At 37.9% G+C, this 21,731-nt stretch overlaps 1 protein-coding gene across 2 annotated transcripts in view; it reads right to left on the bottom strand.

Moving 5' to 3' along the window:
* The window catches only part of agap1 (ArfGAP with GTPase domain, ankyrin repeat and PH domain 1), a 232,623-nt gene extending 210,892 nt beyond the window's left edge, over positions 1-21,731 (bottom strand). For both annotated transcript variants that reach the window (XM_067373171.1, XM_067373172.1), the window contains exon 1: positions 20,837-21,731. In XM_067373171.1, coding sequence (XP_067229272.1) covers positions 20,837-20,999 — 163 coding nt within the window. In that variant the 5' untranslated portion in view covers positions 21,000-21,731. The remainder of the gene's footprint in view (positions 1-20,836) is intronic.

Here is a 21,731-nt window from a genome sequence, read left to right as displayed (position 1 = left end):
GTGGGCGGATGGTGGATGGATGGACGGATGTACGTGTGGGTGGTTGGGTGGATGGACGAATGGGTGGATGGATGGACAGATAGACGGAGGAGTGGATGGACGTGTGGACAGGCAGCGGACGGGTGGGCGGATGGATGGACGTGTGGGCAGATAGATGATGGGTGGATGGACGGACGGACGGATGTACGTGTGGATGGTTGGATGGACGGACGTGTGGGCGGACGGATGGATGGATGGATGGATGATGGGTGGGTGGGTGGGTGGATGGATGGACGGATGTAAGTGTGGATGGATGTGTGTGGGTGGATGGATGGATGGATGGATGGATGTGTGTGGGTGGATGGATGGATGGATGTGTGTGGGTGGATGGATGGATGGATGTGTGTGGGTGGGTGGATGGATGGATGTGTGTGGGTGGGTGGATGGATGGATGGATGGATGGATGTGTGTGGGTGGATGGATGGATGGATGGATGGATGGATGGATGGATGTACGTGTGGGCGGATGGATGGATGGATGGATGGATGGATGGATGGATGGATGGATGGATGGATGGATGGATGGATGGATGGATGGATGGATGGATGGATGGACGTGTGGGCGAATGGATGGATGGATGTGTGGTTGGGTGGATGGATGGACAAATGGATGGATGGGCGAATAGATGATGGGTGGGTGGATGGATGGATGGATGGACAGACGGATGTAAGTGTGGATGGATGTGTGTGGTTGGTTGGGTGGATGGATGGACAAATGGATGGACAGATAGACGGACGTGTGGACAGGCAGCGGACGGGTGGGTGGATGGATGGATGGACGTGTGGGCGGATGGATGGATGGGTGTGTGGTTGGGTGGATGGATGGATGGACAGGTGGGTGGATGGATGGATGGATGGATGGATGGACAAATGGATGGACAGATGTGTGGATGGATGGATGGATGGATGGATGGATGGATGGATGGATGGATGGATGGATGGGCAGCGGACGTGTGGATGGATGGATAGATGGACGTGTATGATAGATGACGGATGGATGCATGCAGTACATAATTTTACAATTGAATTGCGTCACTTAAAAATTGGCTGTGAATTTAATTAAGCACTCTGCAAAACCATGCAGCACCAGAAGTCGCATTAATGGTAATAATTAATGGTAATGAAATGAAAACAGACAGTGGCAGTGTAATTTTCAACTGATTTATGAATAAAACCAGGAATTTACCACTCCACTTTGAAAGAAATTTGAGCTTGTTGTACCACATCGTAATTGGTTTGTGTATTATACGTGATTAAATGTCACACGTAGATTTTTAATTGATTAAACACACTAGCAATCACTAAGAGAGCCATGGAAATACTGTTTTGAAACAGTTCCTTTATCAGACTGAATGTTCCAGAAGCACAGATTGCAGGAATGTTAAAATGAAGTCAGACATATTAAGCTGTTCATCTACACAAACTATACACAGATCTAGGTCGACGCACACACTCTCGAGGTGTAGCAGAACACATTAATTACTCCACTAACACTGAAAGTGGGGTCTAGAACTGGCAGATGGTGACCTAACACAAGAGGACGGTCCTGAAGGAAAGTGCCATTGATTTTCCTCTTCCTTTCTAAGCAGGGGCCAGATGGGAACAGTGCCTCTTATTGACGCAACACTTCCACTTTCAATGCCAATTCAGCCAGTGAGCTTCACCCATTGTAAGGAGGCAACCCCAAGATGTAGTGAGTCGGCTCCGCTAATCCGTTTGTTTTCCTTACAAGTGTGGGGGTTGGGCAGTTGCAGATGGCCTGATTGCGGACACAAACGTTTAATTTTAAAAGACCAGGTAGCATTGTGCTTCCACTGAAATTTGAGAAGGCATAGCAAGTGTACAACTGGAGTAATCCCTACTCTGACTGAAGATTCCCCACAAGCCACTGCTGCACCAACAAATGGTGCCCAACAACACTAAAACAAATGTATCCTAGGCAGCTTTGAATGAATGAATGAACAATTTTGTTTTAAAGGGTAATATAACACAAGATGTAATATAAGTCTCTGGTGTCTCCAGAATGTGTCTGTGAAGTTTCAGCTCAAAATCCCCCACAGATCATTTATTATAGCTTGTCAAATTTGACCCTATTTGGGTGTGAGCAAAAACACGCCGTTTTTGTGTGTGTCCCTTTAAATGCAAATGAGCTCCGCTTTCCAGAAGAGGGCGGAGCTTTAACAGCTCAACAACAACAAAGCTGGAGAATCTCACGCAGACAAAATGAGGAAAGTGTTCAGCCTTACATTGTTCAAACCGGAGTCGACACTGATGGAGAGACTCAGGAAGAAGTTACAACTTTTAGACGTTTCTGAATGGTTAGTGGATAAATTGATGTAGTTGCTGTGGAGTTGATTCAACTCATCCACTAGCATGTGCCGTCATGTTCATCTTTTGTGTTGAATTGACCCTCGTTTGTGAAGCAGTCCGGCGTAAAATGACGGCATGACAACAACACTCTACTACAACAACTCTTCCTCTTCTCTAAAGCAGCCCAACATGGTCTTACTCCTTTGTTGTGTGTTCTCGGGGGCGGGGTTTATGTAAATTTCTAGGGTTAGTGATGTCACAAACCCAGGAAGAAGCTCGTTGTAGTCCCTACCAACCGTATGTTGTAGTCCTTAAACAATTTCTGTGAAAGAAAATATCTCCTTTGCATTGAACTTTGAGTGTCGTAACTTTGCAGATGTTGTTTATGATCAAACAGCAACATTACACACTAACTAAAGTTAAAAAAGTGAAATCATAATCAAGGACTCCTTTAATATTGCATCAGCGAATATGTGAAAAACATAGATTAACCCCATTATGGGAATTCCAACAGGAGAAACGAAGCATCATTTTTCTACAATGTCTTTAACCCAGAAAGTTATTTTTAAATGTACAACAGATGGAGAAGGGTAATTATTTCAAGGCCAAGTGACATAAAAAAAAAAAAAAAAAGAAGAAGATGAAGGGGGAATTCCAGTGAAAAACAAACAACAAAAAAAAAACAAGCTGGAAAAAAGACAGACTCACAGTAATTTAATTTCCCAGTTCACCTTATCCTTTCATTACACTACAGGCTGTGGAAAAACTCAACTGCATTTAAAGACATTCAAAGATGAAGAGCTACTACAGCAGTCAGTGCTAACATTTTGAAAGGAGTTAAAGGGTTAGTTCACCCAAAAATGACATTTGTGTCATTAATTACTCACCCTCATGTTGTTCCACACCCATAAGACCTTAAAACATCTTCTGAACACAAATTAAGATATTTTTGATGAAATCCAAGAGCTTTCTGACATCCAATAGACCACAATGTCATAAATTTCAAGGTCTAGAAAGGTACTAAAGACATCGTTAAAACAGTCATGTGACTGCAGTGGTTCACCCTTAATGTTATGAAGCGACGAGAATACTTTTTGTGCACAAAAACAAAACAAAAATAACAACTTTCAATTTCTACAACTAACAATTAACAATTTCTAACAATTTCTTCTCTTGCTCTGTCAAACTCCTATGCAGTTGATGTTGTAAACACAGTGCAGCGCTTCCGGGTTCTATGTCAGAACGGCTCATTGTTGGCCAGCTCCTGCATTAGAATCACACATTGTGGTCACATGAACAGCATCGGCCAATAATGAGCCGCCATTCTGACATAGAACTCGGAAGCGCTGCCCTGTGTTTACTACATCAACAGTGTAGGAGATTGACAGAAGAGAAGAAATTGTAGAATAATAGTTATTTTTGTTTTGTTTTTGCGAACAAAAAGTATTCTCGTCACTTCATAACATTAAGGTTGAACCACTGCAGTCACATGGACTGTTTTAATGATGTTATTACTACCTTTCTGGACCTTGAAATTGGGAATGACATTGCTGTCTATAGGGAGGTCAGAAACCTCTCGGATTTAATCAAAAATATCTTAATTTGTGTTCTGAAGATGAACAAAGGTCTTACAGGTTTGGAACGACATGAGTGAGTAATTAATGACAGAAATGGGTGAACTAACCCTTTAAGAGCATTAATTTACAAATTCAACATATATGGCTTATATATATTCTAATAATTTCAGCATTTAAATCAATACTGATGTTCATAATGAAGGGGGAAAACTCTTTGACAAGAAAACATTAAGTAGGTTGGCATAATATATAATATAATGTATTATACTTCACTATTTCACAAAATATTCAGAAACATGCAGAAAAAAAACCTTCTTGGACATTTTTATGACACGGCAAGATTAGGTCAGCTGGTAAAATGTCATTTGGTGTGACCCCACACTTGCAAATCATAATAAAAATAAAAAGTAAATAAATAACTGTATATGATTAAGATGTACACACATGTATTCAAGGTGTAAGGAAAATACAGTATTACATTTTACTTGATGGTTACACCACATGACTTTTTTTAGTCAATACATTTAAATTCTTATTGAACATAAAAACTTAATGTATTGGTCTAAAGTGACTGACAGCAAAGCCACCGGGACAGGTTGCAGCTGGAGGACATCCACCCGACCCACAACAGAGTAATCAATGCAGGGGAAGTGACATCACTCCCCTGGAGACATTAATGGGGGGAAGCAGCACATTGAGCAGCAGGAAGGCCACTGCTCAGGAGGCTATTTCTGCCTCCCTGAGATCTGAATCAGAGCACCGGTATTGTTTTTGTTGGTGTCTGCCCCCTGACCAGTGAGATGAGCGATATCAGGAGAACGTGGGCCAGGAGGTGCTGCTACTTCTTCTGTGCTCAAGCTCTGACTGGCTTTAAATACACAAAGTCCTGCCTCCAGTCATGCAGAGGAGCCTTTTCAACTTATGTGCTGCTCTAAATGATGAGAAAGCACACTGATAACAAATCAAAGATTAATCTGAAATCTGAAACACTCATGGCATGTTTTGTAAACAAAGAACGAGCTACGTGTGTAAATAAATCCATCTGTGTTTAATGTAATAATGTTTCATATTTGATTAAGTAAACATTTTATTTTGATTAATATTTGATTAATCAGCCTAAATATGGATAAATATGAATTACAGTTTTAGTTTATGAATTTATAAACTTTCTTTAATCTTTTCTCTATTTAACCATAGCAAAGTGTTCCTTTATTTTCCCTGCAGTACAGTTTATTTTTATATGAGGTTCTGTGTGTTTTTAGTTTTATTGGGCTTATTAGGAACAATAGGAATGAAGCTATTAATATAATATATTATGTTGCTATCTGAAATTGTACTCAACTACTGGACTTTTGGTAGAAAAAAACATCTGCTTGTCCTGTGAAACAAATCATTTCTCTCATGTTTTGTCCTTTTTTACATTTCAGAATAAAATAAATGCACTGCCGTTCAGACATTTGTAATCATAAGATTTTTTTTATGTTTTCAAAAGACATTGATGCTTCTGTTCGCCAATGTAGCATTTTATTGATCAAAAGCATAGAATGAAACTTCATCTCAATATTTATATAAAGAGGGAATTATTTGATGAATAGAGATGATTTTGAAGAATACAGCATTTATTTGAACCAAACAGAAAGTCATTTGTAACATTACTGGCACTTTTTGATAATACATCAAACATAATGCATCCTTATTGAGTAAAAGTCTCAGCTACGTTACCATGAAATCAAAACTGACAATTCTTATTTTTATGGATTACTGCAGTTTTTTTTATAAATACTTTATCCGTGCACATCACAATTTTTTTTTTTTTTAATTCATGTGCACTTGTAATCTTTTACCCCTTAGCAGTCACCCCCATTTTTGAGAATAGACATGAAAATGCACTATAAATTATTATAATAATTCAAGAAAGCTTTGGAGTACAGACCTAAGCTTGGTCTTGTTTTAAAGAAGAAACATTTTATATAAAATTTATATTTTATCAAATATATTTTACTTTAAAATTGCTATCAAATAAAAGCCATATGTCTAACCAAGCTGTGTTCCAAATTTTAAGTTGATATCACAAAAATGAGACTTTGTTTAGGCGCTGTACCAAAAACAGCCACCGGGTGTCACCGACATTTTATGCATTCTCCTGTTACAAATGTATACATTTCCGTCCAAATATCACTTTTATCACAAAACATTTTGCAAATATAGAACTGAGAGACTCAGACCTTTCCGACGATATGGTTTATGTCAATTTTAGAAAAGATTTCACTATTAAGTAGCTAAAATAAATATTGTAATATGAAACCTGACACGACCCACTAGGGGAGGAGATCGCTAAAAGTAATTAAAAGTATGGTTTCCATGGTAATGCAACATCCAATTTCAAAATAGCTTGAGATCGTAAGCTTTCGAATGATACCTAATTTAAGAAGATTATAAAATATGCGATGTGAAAAAAAAGGCAATAAATAAAGAGCACCAAGCTAAGGGGTTAAACAAAATAACTTTCCCTCTCACTTGCAGAGGATCACAGCAATAGCAAACCACAACTAGTATCCAACCATCTAATCAATTCCCAATGGACAAAAATCAAGTCCCGCCCAACATTTTTTTCATGTTCGAGAAGCCATATCACTCGGATGTGTCACAATATTGAAGAAAAGACTATTGCAAATTCCATTTCACTCTGGTTTCATTGTGATTCCAAACATGTGAATGGTAGTATATCATGTGGCTCTTCCCCTACAGTCACAGGGGAGAATCCTGGCTGCATTGGTGTCTGATTGGTGTCTGTTTGCAGCTGTTCCAACATCCGCGATGACACGCTCACCCACAAAACACTGCACCACATTGACACCGCAACATCTAAATCATTAACTTTCAAATGAGGTCATGTCAAAACAACATGTGAATGACATCTGGAGGGAAAAAAAACAATTGCACAATTGCAATTGTGTTGGCGTGTGAGGTCATCAAACAGGTAAGTCACATGGTGTGGTATTACAAAGAGAATACAGCCCTTCTAACAAGAAATACAAACCCATCCCATCAGCAGGGTGCGTAGGCACGCAGAGGACAAAATGACAACAAAGCCCTGTGTCTCTAGAGGCATTACATCACCAGCGTCCCCATATTAGTCTCAATGCGACAATCTGGTATTTCCTCTGTGATGATCTTCAGAGACTCAAGGTTTCACATTGCATCCATTTCTCTAACCAATATCATTGACAAACTAGATCTCCAACATCAATGCAGTTCAGCCAACATTATGAACTGAATGTGAAGAATTTCTGCAACACGGGCCTAAACCAGCCAACAAACTGCTTCATGGTCCTGCTCGTATTGGGAGAGTTCACCCAAAAATGAAAATTATCCCATGAATTACTCACCCTGAAGCTATGGTGTATGAGACTGTCTTTCAGACGAACACAACTGGAGTTATATTTTAAAGGTGCCCTCGAATTAAAAATTTAATTTATCTTGGCATAGTTGAATAACAAGAGTTCAGTACATGGAAATGACATACAGTGAGTCTCAAACTCCATTGTTTCCTCCTTCTTATATAAATCTCATTTGTTTAAAAGACCTCAGAAGAACAGGCGAATCTCAACATAACACAGACTGTTAAATAACAGTCGGGGTGTACGCCCCCAATATTTGCATATGCCAGCCCATGATGTTCCCAACATTATGAAAGGCATTACACAAGGGCAGCCAGTAACGTCTGGATCTGCACAGGTGAATCATCAGACTAGGTAAGCAAGCAAGAACAATAGCGAAAAATGGCAGATGGAGCGATAATAACTGACATGATCCATGATAACATGATATTTTTAGTATGTTGCTAATGTACTGTTAAATGTGGTTAAAGTTACCATCGTTTATTACTGTATTCATGGAGACAAGAGCCGTCATTATTTTCATTACTTGCAGTCTGTATAATTCATAAACACAACTTCATTCTTTATAAATCTCTCCAACAGTGTAGCATTAGCCGTTAGCCACGGAGCATAGCCTCAAATTCATTCAGAATCAAATGTAAACAATATAACAGTATACAATACTCACATAATCCGACGCATGCATGACGGACACTTTGTAAAGATCCATTTGAGGGTTATATTACCTGTGTAAACTTTATTTATGCACTGTTCAAGGCAAGCGCGAGCTCCGTGGGCGTGGAGCAGGAGAATTAAAGGGCCAGTAGCCCTGAATCGGCTCATTTATAATGATGCCCCAAAATAGACAGTTAAAAAAATGAATTAAAAAAAAATAAATCTATGGGGTATTTTGAGCTGAAACTTCACAGACACATTCAGGAGACACCTTAGACTTATATTACATCTTTTTAAAAAAAGTTCTAGGGCACCTTTAAAATATCCTGGCTCTTCCAAGCTTTATAATGGTTGTGAATGGTCAAGATTTTGAAGCCCAAAAAAGTGCGTGCATCCATCCATCATAAAAGTAATCCACACAGCTCCAGGGGGTTAATAAAGGCCTTCTGAAGTGAAGCGATGGGTTTTTGTGAGAAAAATATCCATATTTAAAAGTTTAGAAACTAAAATATCTAGCTTCCAGCAGACGACCGTATGCATACTGTGCAAGTCGACTTGTGCCACAAGAGTACCCCGTGATAGGGCTGTGCGACAAACTCAAGCTCCTCTTCTCTTATATCGAAACCTTCCAACATTTCTCTTTTTAGACTTCTAACTAGTGACCGGTGTTTTGTTTTGTTTTGCTTTATCCTCTGCACTTCTGCGTTCATCAATAAGTCACGCGTCGGTTCAGAAGTCACTCTTCCGTCGCAAATCGATGCATACAGTCATCTGCTGGAAGCTAGTTATTATAGTTTATAAAGTTTTAAATATGGATATTTTTCTTACAAAAACCCATCGCTTCGCTTCAGAAGGCCTTTATTAAACCCCTGGAGCCGTATGGATTATTTTGATGATCGATGGATACATTTTTTGGGCTTCAAAATTTCAACACCCATTAAAGCTTAGAAAAGATTACATTCATCTGAAAGAAGAGAGTCATATACACCTAGGATTGCTTGAGGGTGAGTAAATCATGGGATAATTTTCATTTTTTGGTGAACTAAACCTAAAACATGACCAAGTGAAATTCCTAATATTAATTCCAATAATCCCAATTTATGTTAAATTTTTACTTTGCATTGTAGCACAGAAGAAACTTGAACCGCATTTATTCACAAACCATGATTGCAAACAATATGGTCAAGAGCCATGTTTGGGTTTTTTCAGTTTAGGGGCTTTCGCACCAAATAGTTTTAGGAACTTGCCACTAGGATAGTTCCCAGAGAACTAATTCCTCCCCTGGGCAATGTCCCTGGTTGCATTAGCACTGTCAGCTGTGAAACGGCTGACAGTGGCATCTTTAAGCACAACATTTACAAACGCTAAAAACCTGTGAATGGAGAATGCCGTGATCGGAGCTGTTTGTTGCGTGTTGTGGGTTTTGTGATAACGGAGATGGAATGGAAAATGCATAATCTACACGACTGAAAAAGCAAAAAGTGGGGCTAAGAGACAAAATCTCCTATGACAACTTTCAGTAGAGGCGGAGAAAAAAAACAACACTGCAGACAACAGGTAAATGCTGTTATCACTGTTTTCCATATTCGTGAAGTAAATATGTTTACACAGCATTTTAAAAATGACGGGTGCCAATGTTTGACATGCATTTGACCAATCATTGTACACTTATGTCACTGATAGTTCCTATAAAGCTGGTTTAGACCCTACTCTGAAGCAGGAGCTAATTTAGCTCCCCAAAAGGAGTTCCTGGAACTAAAACCGTTCCTAGTTCCTGCGGTACGAACATGGCAAAATCCGGGTACTTCAGCCAATAGTTCTAGGAACTATGAAAAGGTTCCTCCAGTGCAAAAGCCCCTTTTGTCACAGAGAAGTTTCACTCGCAGATTTAGTAACCGCATTCAAGCAGAATTTCAGATTGGACATCACTCAACTCCAACATGCATGTCTGTCGATGTTGTCAGATCATCAGATCTTTTTCCACTGTGCAGAGAGAAAGCGTGCACACGGTTGCCAGACTGAGAAGATCAAATAAAACACTAGGCGGAAAATATTTTAATCCCCATTTGGGGGACTTATTCTCTTGTCATCTGGCAACCCCAAGCAGGGCAGGAAAGAGTGTAGAGGCTTGTTACCAATGCAGGAAAATGGATTCATCAAGAGAAACAGAAATCACGATTAAAATACAATTAATCGTGCAGCCTTAGCATTTTTTGCACAAATTAATAAATATATCATTGGCTCAATTTGCATTATGGAGATGCATTGAGTAATATAACTCATAGACATACTGTAAACATGCATTTTTCTTTTGTCTACAACGAGGTGGAACAAACATGTGGTGATCAGTATAACCACATTATACATTAAAAGCAAAAGAGGAAGCAAGTGACTTCCATCTAGATGGCCTGCTGATGGATTTCCCCACAAAACTGGACAAACAGGTGGATCTTCCTCTAGAATACATCAGTTTTAAATGACCTAACACAACCGACTCTTTTAATCAGAAACGCTGTAACACCTGATACTTCCTCCCATATCAAATGTCCTCTGAGAACTAGGTTAGTCTATATGAGGAGGATGGGCTAAAACAGTCTCCCGTTACTGCTCAAACTGCAGAGACGTGAATATTTTCCACTTCCAGTTTCACAAGGATATAGACAGAAAAACATGAGTGTTGCCTTATAAATGACCAACAATCTTATCTGCTGTGACATTCTGAGTAATGCATTTCTGGATAATCCAGCAATTGACAGTGGAGTTATTAATTACATGTAACAATACTTGTCTTTTAAATTCCCGCATCTTGATCTTGTGTATTATCTGGCATCTGGTCTATTATCTGAGAAGAATGCAGCAACAGATTCACGGCTCAAACAGGAATGAGACAACCGTTCTGAATCACACAGCACATTTTTCAGAGGGCATAGGTGCACAGGTCTGCTGAAAGGATGACAATGTGGAGAGATAAAAGCAGTAAGAGAGGGATGAGGGTGTTGTTTTCACTTTAGACTGGAAAGAACAAATCGCTATTCAGCTGAGAACTTTTGCTCACTCACCACCCACACTGAGAAATAAAATGATAAACCGAGAGAGTGAGAGGGAAAGGGATGGAGAGAGAGAGAGAGAGCTGATCTCGACTCTAGACTCTTTACAGCTTTGCCTGTGGCAGCGTTTCATCTCTTTCCTTTGAAAGTGACTTAGCAGAGCTCAACTTCCTCTACTGCCTTCTACCACCACAGAAAAAAGGCCCTTGGGACTGACCCATCATGCTATTGATGTTTTGTCCCACTCACTGCTAGAGAATCAGAACCCCAAAAGATGCACCATCTTAGCTGAGAACAGCAAATAAACACCTAGAAAAAAATCAGCTCTATATTTATCCAGTTGAAAATGCATTGATTTCTCTGCATTTGGGTGTTTTTGTCCTGCGAAAGCAGAGTTTCAGAAGATGTGCTCCAAAGTGGATACATTTGAAAATACTATTTTCACATAGTAGTGTGGACCGTGAAAACATAGGTATTCAAAAACGATGATGCATGTTTGTGACGCATATTGTATTAATCAAAAAAATAATCGAAACTGAAATTCAGAACCTCTAACCAATTTTCCCATGTCAGTTATTTCATTGTTTTTTTAACCCTGTTAATACTTTCTCCTTAAAAACATACTACCATGTATGTAGTCATGTGACTCCGCCCCGTCCAGTCAGCGGCATGGAAGCAACAGGGAGGCGAACTCAAACGCAGAGTCAACACACACAGACGTCGCGCGAGCGGCAACCCTAGAAATGAGATCACTTTCACTTGTGTCTTCACTAAACTTTGTCAATTGTATGTTTTAATGCTTTTCAGTTTGGACATTGAAGCAATTTTAGACCATCAGCTGTGTATTATATTGAGCTACTGCACTGATGCATTGTGGAATACGAACACTCATACAGCCACTAGCTCACACAGAGCACAGAAAACGCTGTCCGGTGATTTATCACTAAAGTAGCTTAGAAACTCAAAAGTTATAACATATTTTTCTACTTTTGAAGTAACAGCCCACAGCTTCACAATTAATAGAAAGAGGGTATGATTAATTCACACACGCAGTCGCTCTCATTACGTACTGGTACTGTGCTAATGTTTCTTTATCTGATTTACAACGAGCAGAAATCTGTAAGAAATATTCCAAACCATAGATAAAATAACTGCTGAAAGTGAGCTGTTATGTCAGAGCACTTTAATTTGGAAAAATATTCCACCTTTAATTGTCCAGCATATTTATAGTACAAACCTTTTCAGTGAACGATGAGGGCAAAACAAAAAAATCGTTTATCATTAATCGTAATCGAGGCAAAATATTCAATGAATCAATAGGTCATATTGTCCAGCCCTATTGTACATGTACTCTAGGGCTGCATGATTTATCACAAATTAATCGCATGTGATTTGGCAAAGGCTGCGATTATTTTATGCACAGCTTGTCAGAGCTGTAAAGCTCTGTGATCAGTAGTAAATGCTTCTTCATCTGAAAGCCAGAGGGCGCTCTTGGGCAGAAACTGCAAATATGCCTTGCTGCCAAAGTAGAACACGCGTCATTCCGGGAAATCCTATACAATCGCTGTAGCTGAATAAACAGAAGATTGAAACGTTTTGATTGATTAAACATGACTGAAACGTTTTGATAATAAACACACGACTGCCATATTCTGTGTAAGAAGCCACTTCATCTGACAGAAGAATGCTCAACTGTTTATTCATATTATTAAATGTTTTCTTTTGTTGGACAAGATGTTAATAAATGCTTCTCATGTCTGGAAAGATGTTTAATGCGTGTTGTTTTTTTCAAATGCAAATTTTAATCAATTTAAACTTTCAGATGTTTTCAGATGGATTAGCTTTTGGAGCCATAATTCATTGACAAGCCATGCATAAAAAAAAAAAATTGCAGCTATGCGATTTCATAATCGCACTAAGCCAAATCGTTTAAGCGCAATTTCAATGAGTTTTTTCAAATCGTACGATAAATCGTGCAGCCCTAACGTACTCTCAGAAAGGAAAAAAAAAAGCTCGACATCAGCTAGTTGCTGATCGTGGCTTATAGAGGGCGCAACAGAACAAGAAATCTTTGAATTTCGCTTTCACACTCTGTTTCCAACACTAAAAATTACAAATAATGCATACTCCAAGAATGCTCCATAAGTGATGTTTGATTATACCATCTGGATGCTCAAAATTGATCAAGTGAATGCACGTTTTAAACAGCTTATTGAACACGAAAGTTAATCAATCGCTCTCTCACTAATGTATTCATATAAATGTAATCTTTACTTTGCTACTTTATCTGTATCGGATTCAGAACAAAACAAAAAAAAACGGTGAAAAATATGACGACCTAAAGACAAAAAAACTGATCAAAATAAGCCATTAAGATAAGATAAGATAAACCTTTATTTGTCCCACAGTGGGGAAATTTCTTTGTTACAGCAGCATGAAAAAGAAAAAAATAAGTGCAAATATATAAAAGAATAGATGAATAAGACATACTATAATATTACAAGTATATACACAACACAATATATAAATACAGATGAGGGAAAGTACGTATTGCAGGTTGTATTGCACACAGGTGGTATTGCACATATTGCAGGTAATATTGCACGTATTACAGATAATATTGCATTATGTGGGAACAATAGCCTTGTGGGCAGCACTGTCATCAGCCATAGCTTTGCAAAAGGCCACCCGCATTTGAGTCTCAGCTCGACTCATTTGTTCATTAATGACGTCATCGCCATCTAGTCGACATCACATAAATCTGAAGTTGTTCAACACCTACTTTGTACCTTATTTACCTGTAAAAGTTAGTAATACCTTAAGGATACATATTAAGATACTAAAATGCACCTTTTTCACACAATAGGGCAATTGCATTTTAGACCATACGGAGTGATCTGGCCGCACCAATCCCACCAAGTGGTGGGATATTTTGCTAATAAAATGATCATGCCAGAAGAATATTATGAGAACTGGTCATCTCAGTGAGCTTTTGTTACGTTTTACACATGCACATTAAGATTATTTGTATTTTCTCACGTTTCAGTGTAGACAAGAGACTTTTGGAAAACATCTGAAAACGCTAGTAGTGTGGATGGAGAGCATTTTGAAACTAAAACGCTATTTTCAAGTGTATTTGGATTAGTGTAGACGTGTGGGAACCAGTAAAGGTCAAGCAATCTACGTACTCTTATAACTAGAAGAGACAGTTACTGCCCCTAATCTGCCTCTTTATTGTTTGTGTTCAGAACCCCACTGTGCCATTTAAATCAACTGTACTGGTAGCTTGTTAATCCCTGAACCCAGTCTAGACTTTGCATGCTCTTCAGCATATGGCCCCCCCATATGCTGCCCCGTTCCTCTCTCCCAGCTCCGGTCTCTACGGCCGTGCTTCAGGGCCTCCTAATTAAATATAAACAGATATATGGTCTCCTTGGAGCCATAGCATTCTACTGCACCAAGAGCTCAATGCAATTCAAGCAGAATGCTGACAGCTCTGAGAAACACCAAAAAGATGGCCAAAATCTTCAATGTGCCAGACAGACTGGCCATAAAAGCAGAGTATGACTCAGCAGCAGGATGTGAGATGTAATTTTAAGGATGGAGACTTTTGACAGCCGCAGGGTGACGCAAGCTCCTCTGTACGCATTTAACAAACTACATGGATGTCTGTAACTACATCTCCCTAATGGTGTCCTCCACACAGATTGGATGGGAGGGGCTGCGTTTCTGTCATCTGCATCTCTCATTTGGAGGGGGTGTGTTTCATAGCACTGTTGCCCTAGCACAATAACCCCGGCCATTAGATCTGCCAGACATTTCCTTGCTAACAATCCCAAGAGGGACAGGTTGCATGGCAAAAATGGACAGTCTTAGGAGGAGGCTTTCGACAGAAAATTTTACTAGATCCACAATGAGCTTCTGAGAGAGTAACAGAACTATGAGTCTGCTTAATCCATATTTCTTATTCTACTTTCTGGCTATTTTTATAGACAAGGAAAAAAATATCTGCAAACAGCAATTATGGAGCCAAGCACTCGTGCCAAAGTGGTGCTGAGACAGCCTCCTTTTTGACGTTTTGCGATCAAATTTATCACTGAAAACAGCTGCGATAATAGGGGTGAAATTCAAAATGGCTCGACACAAAAGACCAAATTGGTAAAATGAGGCATTTTGATGACAAAACGAATGACTGACTGAAAGTACGAATTTAGTTAGAAGTTTTCAAAAGTTATATAAAATTCAAAACATCATAGACCAGACCTAGTATCGAGATTATGATAATTAAGAAGAGTAGGGAAATCTTGAGAATTATAGAGAAATGTGACCCTGGAACACAAAACCAGTGATTTGGGTAAATTATCTGAAAATTAAGATCATCTAAAAGCTGAATAAATAAGCTTTCCATTGATGTATGGTTTGTTAGGACAATATTTGGCTGAGATTTAAAAATCTGGAATCAAAAATCAAAAATCAAAATATTGAGAAAATCACCTTTCCAAATGAAGTCCTTAGCAATGCATATCCACTCACAAAAATACATTTTTTATATATTTACAGTAGGAAATTTACAAAATATCATCATGGAACATGATCTTTACTTAATATCCTGATTTTTGGCATAAAAGAAAAATCTATAATTTTGACCCATACAATGGCTCTTGGCTATTGCTACAAATAAACCTGTGTGACTTATGACTGGTTTTGTGGTCCAGTGTCACATATGGGTTAGAAAAGAAATTAGCAATGAAAGAAGTATTAGTTTGAATAATAAAATAAAAATACCCATATTGGGAATGAGGGTATATTTGGAGACAAATATACCATCTTCAAGTTCATTTTGCATATAGTTGACGGAAAAAATGGAAAAGAAAAATGATACAAGAAGCCAAAACTGATAGGCGGATTTGGTACCCAATCTACTGGCTGAATAATAAATATACTATAATGTTTATTGAATTAGAAAAAAGGCTGTTTTACTGTAAAAGCCAACATTATTTTTTGCAACAGATTGTATTGTTACCACAACTGAAGTCTTTTCTGTCTTTTCTTTTCTTATAATATGGATTTAATTTCTGTTTCTCCTATTTTTTTTTCAGCCAACATATCCAGTTGTTGATTGTCTTTACTAAGATTTCAGGTACCATCCAAATGTAAGGGAATGTTAAAATTACGGTCATAAAAATTTAAATGAAATGAAAGGTCAAATTTGAACTGTTGTTGGCAACAGAGTTGAAAGTACTTGGTCTGGATACTTTTCAGACTTTCCCCAATCAATGTATCAAATTTACAACATTACTCCAAATGCATTTTCCATAAATTTATTTTTATGCACATTTTGGAGCATTACATTACAAATGCTGGAGTGGATAAAACACCAATATGGAAATAGAAAGCTCAAAACAGCATATATGCTCACTTTTGTTTTCACCAAGTATAAAATCAATACTGACTTCCATTTACTTAAATGCATGGGTCATTGACAAATAAGGTTTTTAAAAGTGTAAAAAAAAAAAAAAAAAAAAAAAATGGAGATATAATTAATTTTGAAGTTTTACTAAGTGTTAACAATGACATTATGTGTTTTTTAATAATCAATTAACACTGCTTTTGTCATTTTTTACAAGACGGACAAAATTAGTCACCAAAATTTCGGTTGTACCGAATGATGATATTTTCAAACAATGCTAACAGGCTGATATCTAGCTAGCTAACAAAAGGACAGTCAAACATTTTATATTTAGTACAAGTTTTTAAAATATTACATAATTTTCAATGTTTTATAGTGGTTGCACCGAATGACCTGATGTTTCGGGACATGAACGAGTGAAAACATGAATTTTTCAAATAGTTAAAAGCGAGTTAGTTACTTTGCTTCATGACCATGTGGTCCTGGTGTCTGAATGATGTCACATGATATTGACCGCATGACTTGATTCTAAATGGTCCCTCTATATTGGTTACTCCGAATGACAATGAAATTCATTTTTCCGGACATTCTTTCTCATAACAAACGACTTCTACACATAATTTTAATACCATTTTGCACTATATTGATATATGATGTTATAAAATCATGCCAGAATAAAAAATATATACATTTATTACATTGTAAGATACTTTAATCACAAATGAAATGGCTGTATTGGCCTTTGAATGGTTAAATCGAATGACCTTTTGACACTTCAAAATCTTTAAAATACTTTTATATGTAGCAAAATATAATTAAAACCTTTTGGATTCAATAAAAGAGATCTAGTTGTACTACCTTACATACTTTGGATGTCATATCTTTGTTTTTTTATTATTATCAAGGCCTTTCGACAAAAAAAAAATTACCCATCACATCATTGACCCACCTGTATATTATTGTGCATGATAATTTTCTGAATTTTAGATTCTCAGAAGGTCCGTTTTATCCAACATTCTTACAAGTCTTATTTTCTACGCACAAGCTACACTATTCATTCTTATAAATGTCATGCCCTTTATGCAAGAAGCAGTGAGGCCAAAGAGTCGCCCAGATGCATGTCTCTGAGATCACAAACATGCCTTGCATAGAGAGCGATCTGCTTAGGCTCAAACCAACCCGTCCCTGATGATAAATTAAATAAAGGAGACTACTGCGCACACCAATTCAAAATGCTACACCAGTCTAATATCTGAAGACAGACATACTTCAGATCACAGGGTGTGTTAAGTATCGATTTTCAGCTCAGATTTGCCATCTGTTAAACTCGAGGGTCAGTGAGTAGTTAATGAAAGTGGCATCAAAGTAGACATTTAATCACAATAAATGCTGATTATTTTTGGGGTATTCAGATGTTTTGCATATTAAATTCACTACTAAGTAACATAATTACAACAGCACTTAGCAAACATGGTTAGTAAAACAATGCTGCAAAGCCAGAAGTCAATCACTTATGGCAACAAAACAAACACTATCAAGTTCTGCTTTTAGATCTCCAACTTTATCTCATGACCACACACAACATAACATGTATGATGATTTTAAATTTAAGATATTTTAAGTAACTATAGCAAGATTCACCATATATTGATTGCACTAAGCAAGGAAGCACTCCATTCCCAAGATACTTTTAGATAGTCTTTCTTTGTTTCTCAGGAATTAGACAGGCCGGGGTCTGTCGAGGGGTTGCGCTATGGTAGTGACAGGTTTGTCTATGTCAGGCAGATCCATGTGCATGTCTCAGCAAGTCAAGAACCATTTTACTTTCATTAAAAGGGGTCAAAGATTCATGCATCTCTGACCACACAGAGAGCCAAGAACCCACTCATTACCGAAACATTCACTGCAATCTAGTGGAACACTGCGTTTCATTTCAAGCACAATGCAGTTTCTCATTTTGCTATTATATAACCTACTGGTACAACTGACAGCATTGGAAATAGCATTTGTGTGAAAACCATGATGATTAGGCTCTCTCTTAATACAGTATCATATTAAAACAGTAAAACAAGCCATTCTAAACCTCACAGGCCGTGACAGCCAAGCAACAAAAATCTTCATGCAAACCATAAACACTATCTGTTCACTGCTCTACAAGAAGCAAGAATTAAAGCTGTATCTGACACAAACCATCAGTAATTCCTTGTTACAGTACTGACCTTATTCTTAAAATGACTAAATCTGAAACCTCAGATGGCTCAAAGACAAGGAAATGGTTTAAAGAACAAATATAACCAGTATTTAAAAATGCTGGGTTAAAAACAACCCAAGTTGGGTTGAAAATGGACAAACCCAGCGATTGGGTTGTTTTAACCCAGCAGTTGGGTTAAATGTTTGCCCAACATGCTGGGTAGTTCAACTATTGTTTAAAAATGACTATATGTCTGGCTTAAAATGAACCCGAAATATGTTTACTAGAGGCAAAAATAATAATCAAAAGGTGAACATTTATTAATAAGCAATTTAATAAATATTTACTGTTTAATTATGGTTCATTAAACTTCATTAAATGTTCATTTATTAAACATATTAATAAATGTTAGTTTGCAACATACTTTGGGTTCATTTTAAGCAAGCAATACAGTAATTTTTAAACAATATTTGACTTGAATAAAACTACCCAGCAGATTGGTCAAACATTTACCCAATCGCTGAGTTTGTCCATTTTCAACCTACCTTGGGTTGTTTTTAAGCCAGCATTTTTTACAATAACCAATAAAACATTGGAAATAAAATGTACTACCTCTCATTTCTAGAATCCAAAGGTCCAAAACTTTCTCTGCGATTGAAAAGAAAGTGTACTCGTCATGAGAAGAAAGAGAACTAACAATCACCTTTTGGAGTGGCTTGATTTGTAATGTCATTATTGATTATGTAATATAATCCTCATTAAGTATTTCTGTTAAATGGCACTGGGAGTGGACACATCTCATAAAGCATCATGTTTTAATCCAGGTTTGTCATCCCATCCCATATTCCCTGTGTAAACCAGAGTTTCTGCCAAACTTGGTATCACACACCATTGACATGCAAAAGCAAATAAATTAAGTTAAAGCTGCAGTCCGTAAGTTTTGCCTCTTTGTCGCCATCTCTGTTTGAAACCTGCAATTGCAGTTATTTGTGGAATTATCATCTTTAAGTGGGTTGTGCATCAGCACGGCTCCTCAGCGCGGATGAATCTAATGTTTGCTGTCAGTCACCACACTGGAGTGGATACTGAACTTCTGAATCACAGATTGTTGGAAGTATAACCAAAATAAGAATTTTCACCGGAAAATGTCATCTGAACAAGTAAGTAACATGTCTGCCACTTTTGTTCTGACCAACTGAGAAAAAAAAGCATTACAATAAATCATGCTCCCAATGGCGATTATATCTAACGATTGCTTAGCTCAGATCACATCAAACCATGCAAATTATTATTGTTATACTTTGTTCTCAAATTGTTAATGTTAACAATATCAGCATTGCGTGACTATGTGTATTTAGTGTGTATTAGTGTTACCTGTAGATTTCTGTACAGTCTAATCACTAACGTTAATTTGTCATACCATACAATCCGCCATCAAAATTATAAGTTTAATTATTCCAGCTGCTCTGAGAAAAGGCTATATCCGTCAGCATCCTATATATAAGGGATGCACGATATATCAGTCACCATATCGGTATCAGAAGATATATGTTCATTTTTAATGTTATTGGTTCAATAAGAAAATTTAGCCGATATATTAAAGCCAATAAATAATGTATTATTTACTTTAGCTGAGACACTTCAGGTGCACACTGTTCGCCATGATGGTTTTAAATTGCTTAAAAAATGATTGGAATCACTTCACAAAGGAAAATACATTTACATGCAACGTAGAGTCCAAATCTGTCATATAGGCTACATAAAATTATAATGTAAACAATATAATTCTGTGATTAGGACATGGCTTTTAATGGTGAGACTTTTGTTTTCATAATCATTATAAACATTTGGATTTAGATTTATCCACCAATATATCAGATTTCAAATATAAAGAATTATTAGTTATCGTATGTCAATATTTTCAGCTAAATATATAGCCTAGTAGACTCCTTCATCATGTAAACAGACGTGATTTCACGCGGAAACCTACCAGTACCATTCGAATTATAAAACATTATTACAAGCTTACCGTTGTGAATCGGGATAAGGTAAGGAGATAGTTTTGAACACCGGCTGGTTATGTACTTGCTAAAAAAATATATTTTGGAAAATTTTTAACCCAAAAAAAAAAAAAAAATTACGGACTGCAGCTTTAATATACGACAAATCGGCTGCTGAATTTGATTCAAACGCCCTTGTTGCCCTTACCTTCAATGGCAATGACGTGCTCTCGGATCTGATTCTGCAGCAGTGGATCCTCCACCCGCTCCAGCAGCTCGTAGATGGAGTAGATGTTCGGATGGACGGACTCGAACCTCTGGATCTCAGCTCTGATCGCAGCAGAGTTCGCCAGGTGTTGCTGATAATTCATGTTTGCAATGTGACCTCTTCCAATGCAATTAACTAAAGAGTGTTTGCAGATGATTTAGGGATACTGGTGTGATGCAAACTCAGCTCACAAATAATCCCAAATGTGCTCTGGTTATATAGGATGCAATGGCAGTGAAACTAACTTATGATTCAACCAGCGAGACTAACTAACATCTAGCAGCGGCTTTGATATCAGTGCATGTAATATTTGAGCGTATGTTTATTACAACAGAAGTCCAGACGCTGCAGCTGTCCGGATCTGAAACCCCAGGATACAGTCATATGCCCCATATCCTCGCGAACAGACCATAAAAACACACCAAATCACCATGCATCGTCATTACGGACTATAATTGGCAAGAGAAGGCCATCTCGGGTCTACAGTCCGAGGCGAGAAGAGTCCACATGGTCGCCTCCGGCTGTGCGCTTCACACACACTGCACAGTTTCAGCGCCGAAACCAAGATAAATTATTAAAACTCAAACTACAGAAACTACAGTTCGCGCAAACGAGCTGGACACCAAGCACAGTCAACTCGCTCGCTCCTGTTGTTCACTTCGGCTCATGCTGACATTACAAGCAATGAACTACTTTCTGCGGTCTCGGTGCGAAACCACAAAACCACAGCGGTACGCCAACCTCCGCGAGATACTATCGTCGTTTCGGGTATCTGTCTTGTTTTATCCGCAAAGATGGGTGCATTCCCTTTTCTCCCGCACTGAGGTCCGTCCCG

Source organism: Chanodichthys erythropterus, chromosome 21, assembly GCF_024489055.1.
Source record: "Chanodichthys erythropterus isolate Z2021 chromosome 21, ASM2448905v1, whole genome shotgun sequence".
NCBI lineage: Eukaryota > Metazoa > Chordata > Actinopteri > Cypriniformes > Xenocyprididae > Chanodichthys > Chanodichthys erythropterus.
This window is presented reverse-complemented; position numbering and strand designations above follow the sequence as displayed.